This window comes from Benincasa hispida, chromosome 12, assembly GCF_027475165.1.
Source record: "Benincasa hispida cultivar pf3 chromosome 12, pf3_genome.v1.1, whole genome shotgun sequence".
In the NCBI taxonomy this organism is placed as follows: domain Eukaryota; kingdom Viridiplantae; phylum Streptophyta; class Magnoliopsida; order Cucurbitales; family Cucurbitaceae; genus Benincasa; species Benincasa hispida.
The window spans coordinates 31394963-31402629 of NC_143489.1; the positions used below are offsets into that span (position 1 = coordinate 31394963).

The 7667-nt window shown below is 36.7% G+C and overlaps 2 protein-coding genes across 2 annotated transcripts; one reads left to right on the forward strand and one right to left on the reverse strand.

Annotated features, from left to right (window-relative positions):
* The first annotated feature begins 301 nt into the window (after positions 1–301).
* On the forward strand, positions 302–4367 carry TTA1 (class I heat shock protein, putative (DUF1423)). The gene is made up of 2 exons (XM_039051279.2): positions 302–2454; positions 3626–4367. Exons 1-2 carry the CDS (start codon positions 690–692, stop codon positions 4210–4212), a joined length of 2352 nt encoding a protein of 783 aa, XP_038907207.1. The 5' UTR covers positions 302–689; the 3' UTR covers positions 4213–4367.
* A 601-nt stretch (positions 4368–4968) lies between these two features.
* LOC120092994 (Cytochrome b561/ferric reductase transmembrane protein family) lies at positions 4969–6551 on the reverse strand. Its single transcript, XM_039051280.2, has 4 exons — positions 6329–6551; positions 5811–5859; positions 5516–5715; positions 4969–5432 (listed from the first exon to the last, which is right to left on the reverse strand). The coding sequence occupies exons 1-4, from the start codon at positions 6536–6538 to the stop codon at positions 5154–5156; spliced, it is 738 nt and encodes a 245-aa protein (XP_038907208.2). The 5' UTR covers positions 6539–6551; the 3' UTR covers positions 4969–5153.
* Positions 6552–7667: the final 1116 nt, after the last annotated feature.

Here is a 7667-nt window from a genome sequence, read left to right on the forward strand (position 1 = left end):
ATTTTATAGTTAACGAACTCTTCAATTAAAAACAAAAAAGTTGAATATTGTGTGAACATATTATACACAAATATAAAATTCAAAACCAAACTTAATAATTTTTTTCTGTACTTATTTTTTAAATTAATTACATTCCATTCTCTAAATTTCGTGTGAAGTAAATTTCTCATAACTGCACACGTCAAAAAAGTTATAAAAATACACAGAATAAATGAAGATTAAACAGGAAAAGTGACCAGGTAGTTAAAAACTTCTGAAATAAAATAGTTATTTATCATCAGAATTATAGTACAGAAAATGAGAGGAATTATAATTACAGGTATTAGCTTGTATTTTTGCATTTGTTTGAAAGAAAATGGCGGCGAAAGTGCAAATGGGGAAGAGAGTTCATCTTCGTCAATCATCCATCTCCGAAGAAAGAAAAATCCACCAAAAATAAAGAAAGGAGAGAGAAATGTGTGTGTAATTCAGAACAAGTCAAGGGGTATTTCCGTAATCCCGAATTTCAAGAGCAAAACCAGTCATCGTCATCGTATGAAAAGGCTTGACAATTTGGCTCTTCCCGTTGCAAACGACTGTAAATCACTCAACAAAGGGGAAAGAGAAGAAAGAAATAAACAACAAACCCATTTTCCAGATTCAACCCCCAATTTCCCCTTTTCACTATTCCCATCACCTGATTTTAAGGCATGTTCGAGGCCAAGGATCTCGCCTCCGATGGCGAGGATTCTCGGACCAAGCTTTTGCGCCATGTCAGAGAGAATTCCGATGTCAAATCTGGGTTTTCCGACAAGGGTATTGTTGGTTTCCGGGAGGAACAGTCAAAATCTGCTAGAATCGGGAATTCGGGTTCTCAAGAACTCACTCTTAGCTACCTCTGTGACAAGGACAAGGGTTTTACGCCTTCCTTCGAGAAAGGTAATTACAAAGGTAAGGAAGTTTTGTTTTCTGAGAATTCTAACGAAGATGATAAATGGGTTGAAAGGGATTTCCTTAATTTGAACTCCAATAGGGGAAATCAATCGAAGCGGGAGGTTGAGGATGAGATGGAAAGGGAGAATAATCGGGGAAAGAAACCCAAGCTTGAAACTCTCAATCTTTCTTTAGCTTTGCCTGAAGTTTCACTTTCTCTTACTGCTTCAAATGCTTTGCAAAATGAAGATCCTCCCCCTGCTCGATCCAAGCCTTGTAGGAGCCTCCAATCTTTGGCCCCTTCAATGAACAACACCCAAACTACTTGCTCTAATGATTTCACTGCTGCTTCGCTTTCCTATTCCTACTCCCACCAATTTTCTCACAACCCCAGTTGCTCGTTGACGAGAAATTCGACTGAGAATTACGAGTATTCGGTTGGGAGAGACGACCATATTTGGAACTGTGGAGAGGGAACTAATGGGTCTGTTCATAGCAGGTTTAAACCATTAGGGGATGGAGTTGCTTTGTCAAATCATGGAGGTGGGCTGAATTCTTTGTTGCACGGGAATCGTCCTTCAAATAAGGAGATATGTAATAACTCCGATGAACATTCATTTTTTCCGTCGGAGCTTCCGGCAAGACTGAGAACAGAGGTGAAATCGGGGAATTCGATTGGAAGGGGATCAGAAAATTTGAAGGGGGTTGAGGGTATTGCTAGGCCGGAGAGAATTCTTTGCGAAATCGTCTCAGAGTCGATCTCTATCATGTCTCAGATAGTTCAGGAGCTTCCTGATGAAACACTTTCATCAATCAAAGATTACTTGAAAGATCTGATTGCTATGCCTGACAAGAGAGATGAATTATCGTCTCTCCAAAAGCGGTTAGAGCGAAGGTCTGATCTAACTAAGGAAACTCTTTCAAAGTGTCACAAAGCACAGCTTGAAATTCTAGTTTCAGTGAAGATGGGGCTAGCAAGTTTCATATCAGCGAAAAGTAGGTGTTCCATTGCTGAGCTTGTGGACATTTTCTTGTTTCTGAAATGCAGGAGCTGCAAGAATGTAATCCCAGTTGATGATTGTGACTGTAAAATCTGCTCAGCCAACAAGGGATTTTGCAGCTCATGTATGTGCCCCATTTGTTTGAACTTTGATTGTGCAAACAATACTTGTAGTTGGGTTGGTTGTGATGTCTGCTCTCATTGGTGCCATGCTGCCTGTGGGATTGAGAAGAATCTCATCCGGCCTGGTCCGAGTCTCAAAGGTCAATCGGGGATGACAGAGATGCAGTTCCATTGCATTGCTTGTAATCATGCTTCAGAGATGTTTGGATTTGTGAAGGATGTTTTTGTATGCTGTGCAAGGAACTGGGGTCTAGAAACCTTGATGAAGGAGCTTGAGTGGGTAAAGAGGATCTTCATTGGAAGTGATGACTACAAAGGCAAGGATTTGTATATTAAAGCTGCTCAGATGCTGGCCAAGCTTGAAAGGAAAGCAATTGCTCCTCGGGAGGCCTGCAATATCATTCTTGAATACTTCAATTGTAAGTTTCAAAAATCTTCATCATCCAGTTCCTTTCTAATCTTTTGCCTAAATTTGATTATTTAATATGTGTTTTTCGAGAAACAATTGATGTTAATCTACTTTGTCCTCCTTAATATTCATCTCTTTAATTTGTTTATTGACTGTTCACATGAAGTTCTTTTATATTTATGTGAAACTCTTGCAGTATCTGTTTCTTGTTCGTTTGTCCTTCTATTCCTGAAATGAACATCTATTTTCTTAATTTCCATGGTCAGTAGTTATCATTTTTTAATTGTTCAACGACACATAATTAACTTTCCATCCAATTATTAAGGACAGTCAGAACACACTGTTGTAGTAGCTCATCGTTACTGAGGTGAATGTCCTTTTTGTTTTTGTTTTTCCTTTTTTACTACTCAACGGAAGTAAATGCTCAAGGATCAGATAAAATCTAAAAATTAAACCTGACGGTTCCTGATTCCGTGGCTTTTTGAAATGTTTAATACACAAGTGTCAAGTGAGCTAATTGATTTAACATTAGTAGTAAGGAGTCACCATTTCAAATAACAAATATTCAGAATACTTCATTCTTACTCATTTGCAGAATAGCTGAAATTTTTAGCTCCTTTTACAATTGTTTTCAATGTCTCTCTTTTCCTCAATAAATGACTGCTGCTTCCGGTCATTCTTAATCAATTAGAACAATTCTTATAAGGGACCAATTTTCATGGCCATCTTCTGTGATTCTTTGCAGTTTGACAATACATGGTAGTTTTTCTGTCTTACGAATTACAATCTGGTCTAAACATTAGTTCAATTTGTTTGTGTGTATGCTTCATATATTTAATACGCAACACCTTTGTTCTTCTTTAGTTAAAACATGGAAGTAAAATAACTGTCAGGTTGCTGGGTCGTATTCCATTTTAGGTCCGGAAATGGAGAAAAGATACAGTAGGAAACATCAAGTGCCATTGTATTTAACTAGAATTATGGCTACATTTTGAAAATTAGAGTAGCTTCTGGACCTTGATAGATTAGAATTATGTAAGATGGCAATGCATTGGTCATTTGGACATTTTCCTTACAAGAGTTGCTAAATGCTATGACATCTATCTCAATACAATGGTACGGCTTAAAATGTTTTGGTGTTACTGTATGTTTTGACTAACATAATTGTTGGACTTGGTTAGATGGTACATCGGAGATTTCAACTTCTGGGGTATTCTCAGAGAAGTTAGGAACAACCGATACGACCAGCCTGTCGAAAGATGGGATGTCTCTTCCTCAAACGGGTTCCCTACCTTCAACATACATCATGCAGAAAAACACCCCATCTAAGCCACATCGTGACTTAATCTCTGGCGATCTTCGACGGAACGATCTCAAAGTCTCCATTGCCAGTGACTTAAATGTAGACGACGAGTTCCAATTTGGGGTGTTGACAAAGAAAGAGGGCCTCGAGAGCTTGGAAAGCATTGTAAGAATCAAGAAAGCAGAGGCAGGAATGTTCCAGAACAAGGCAGATGAGGCACGGAGGGAGGCCGAACGGCTGAGACAAATAATCATTGCAAAGACAGAGAAACTCGACGAGGACTATGCCGAAAAGATCGGGAAATTGTGCTTGAAAGAGGCGGAAGATAGGCGTAGGAAGAAGGTGGAGGAGCTGAAGGTATTGGAGAATTCTCAAATAGATTATTACAACATGAAGAAGAGAATGCAGAAGGAGATATCTGGGTTATTGGAAAGGATGGAAGTGACAAAAAAGCAAGTAGTGTGAAGGTGACTGGGGATGTTCTATTTCTAACTTGATTTTTGTGGAGGTTTAGCAATAATGTTGACTGTTTTAATGATTATATTACAATGGGTTGTGTTTGTTTATTATTTAAGATCAAAAGAGGCAGTGATTGGGAAGCTCAATCCTGATTGAAACCATTATCTCTCTTGTCAAAGTTACCAGATTTTTCTCATTCTTTTAAACCCTTTTTCTTTTCTGTACCTGCTTTAGCATAAATGTAAAGTCTTACAACCCTTCCTCTCCTCTGGATTCTGAACTCTCTTTCTCTATATTCTGAACTTAGGCTCTCTAGTGGTCCCTCTTTCTCTCCTTGGATTTTGAACTCTCCCTCTCTTTTTATGCTTCAAAGATGGGAGAATCGATAATCTCGCTTTTAGGATAGATGTATAATGTCTTATTTAGTTGAATTATGTTCATATTGATCTCTATTAAAAGAAATTTGACTTTACAAAATGATAATGAAAAGAAAAGGAATTATGGGATTTTCAAATTAGTCTGTCATCAGTGGTGATTTAAGAGGTCTATCCTCTTGTTATGTGGATTGTTAGACGTCTTTAGACTTTAACTATTGGATCTATGGGTAATTTCATAAGCCTATTTCTCCCCTTTCATGGACTAACAATATGAAACAAGAAGGGAAAAAATGACAAATACCTAGGATATCTTAAAACCATTAAATCTAGACACAACATCAAGGACATTTGAACTTGGGATATGTTAACCCTATGTTGAGTCATCTTTAAGCTGTTCCAAACAGAACAAATTTTGTTTTCATTCAAAATAAGAGGACAAGAAGAGGTCCATTGAGTTGGGATGAATATAATCTTAACAATGAACACACATCTCAGCAATGAAACTTGAAAACAACTCAGCATACAAGTCCCACACTCTTGAAAAGAACAAGAAACTAGAAAAGAATAGGCCTAAACAGTGTGATCGATGTGCATAAACCGAGCAAAACCGATGGAAACATCGATGGAAATGCCAAAGAGGAGGACGAAGAAAGCAGTGAAGTTAAGCAAACGGGACTCGGGGCTGCCAGCCAGTCTCAAAGAAGTAGCCTTCTCAGACAAGCCAGTCAATGCTGTGCATATTATCATCATCAGCAGAGCCCTTCCCCCACTTATGTGCCATGGCAGCAGCCTGGCTTTGGTAGCTGCATCTGCTCCTGGAAACAAGAATGTAAATAGTCCCAACAGCCACTGTCCAAACCAATGTAAGTCGGTGTACTTTTAATAAAAAATTATCGCAGTTTCGAAATGGGTATAATTAAAACGTCTTATACCTGTAAGCCATAAAGGCAGAAAGTGACGATGCCAATCCATGAATGTAAACTAAACATATCCTCCAAGTTCACTTGATCATGAAACTTGAAAGCAGCGTTTATTCCTATAATTCCCATGCAAATGGCTACCAAATGCAGGGCCATATGAACTATCTTCTTTGTTATCTTTTCTGCTCTCACTGTCTTGTAGGCCATCATTGCTGCTCAAACCCAATTCAATCATGGTTATTTTGATTTCTTTTTTATATTGTATCTTTAAAATATTAGTTAAATGAACTCGAGCTAGCTGTGGTACCTTCTCCCGACATGAACACGAAACCGAGGAGCATGAAGAATGGGTGGCACTGCCGAAAACAAAACTCCTTCAATGTTAGTCGTTCTTCTCCTATTCATATTAACAGCTCTATGTTTTGATCATATTAGCCCTATCAAAAGACTCTAGATCTTACCCAGTTATTTAATTTTAAGCTACTCTATCCAATTCCTCGAATGACTCTTATTAATAACAATCTAATCCAATTATGAAATATTTGCAAATCGCTTTAAGAAAATAGTGAAAACAACAAGGCAGACTCAAATCATTTGTCATTACATTACAAGGCGTAAGTAAATATCATTTTTTTCTAAAACTATTGATTGAAATAGAAGTAAAATAAATATAAGTATACTATACCTCACCTATAAGTAAAATGTATATCTTTTACTGAATAATAAATTTGAGTTGATGTGGCTGATATTGTAGATGAAACACCAGTGATATATACCAAGGCTATAAGTGAAGGGGAATGATGAAAGAAACGAACGAATCCTTACATTGAAAACAAGGTCCGGATTGGGAGAATCATAGGCTAGGCCGCCACGATAATGCAGCAACCAAACAAGCATAAGAATGCAGGCAGTGAGACCAAAAATATGTGCAAAGACAGTAATTGAAGAAGCAGTGTGCCTGAAAGTTGCCCTGTCCATAGTGTCCATATCAATGGGGAATGTATGATTTTTTATTCTCAAAGACTTGAGTTTCATGTTGGTTCCTATATATAGACTTTTTGTTTAGAGGGGAGAGATATAAAATGTTGCTTGAAGAGCTGGGTTTGGAATTGGGAGTAATGGGAAAACTTGGATCTTTGGCAAAGCATATCAGAATTAATAGTTAATGAAGCTAATTATGGCAGCTTCTTGGTAAGAGAGGAAGAAATGAGAATGTATAAAGTCTGAGACTTTTATATAAAAGAAAAAAAAAGTGAGGGTGGAGCTGGCAGGGGCATTAACTGATTGTATGAACAAAAGGAATCATATGAGATTAACAGACAAAAAAAGGGAAAGATTATGAGAAGACAAAGATAAAGTGGGTCTTGTGAAGAATAAGGTTAAGTATATGTGCAGTGGATTAAACTCTCTTGAAGTTGAAGTTTGGATTTGGCCTTTTTGATATCTTTTTTGAATTTGGGTAGAAGAAGAAGCTAAATTTTGGTAAGTTGTTACTACATTAAAAAAAATGTAACATGTTTTCAATTTTTGTTAGGAAAATTGTAACTATGATTTCAATTGATTTAAAACATACAATATTAAGACTCAGTTTGACAACGTTCACTTTTTGTTTTTTTATGTTTGGTTTCCCACTTTTACAAAAAAAAAAAAAAAAAAAGAAAAAAACTATATAGCTTTCGACTTTTTTATTTTTGAAAACAAAAAATGAGAAATATGATTGAGAGACTCGACTGATTTAAACATACATACAATCAAATAAGAGATTAAGAGACTTGAAGTCTCCAAACTTATTAGTTTTTGAAAGAGAAAAATGTCACATTTGTATTTGGCAGGAAGGTTAGTGTGGGATCTTGCCAGAGAAGAGAAGAGAAGTGAAGCCAAGGAAGAAAGGAATAGAGAGGGGTAGAGGGGTAGGGGAAGATTAAAAAAGATAATGAACAAAAATTTCCACATAAGCTAAATTATTAAAAAACTTAGTAAACATTGCACATCATTTAAAAATTGTCATCTCAAACCTACTATATCATTTTTCATTAGTTAATTAAATGTCAATTTAACTCCAAAAATACTTGAGATCATCTTCAAATCTCAGGAATCAAGTTGTCCTCTATATATATGTCGAAAAAGGGTTAGTTTGCCCTAGGGGCTTATTTGTAATTTCTTT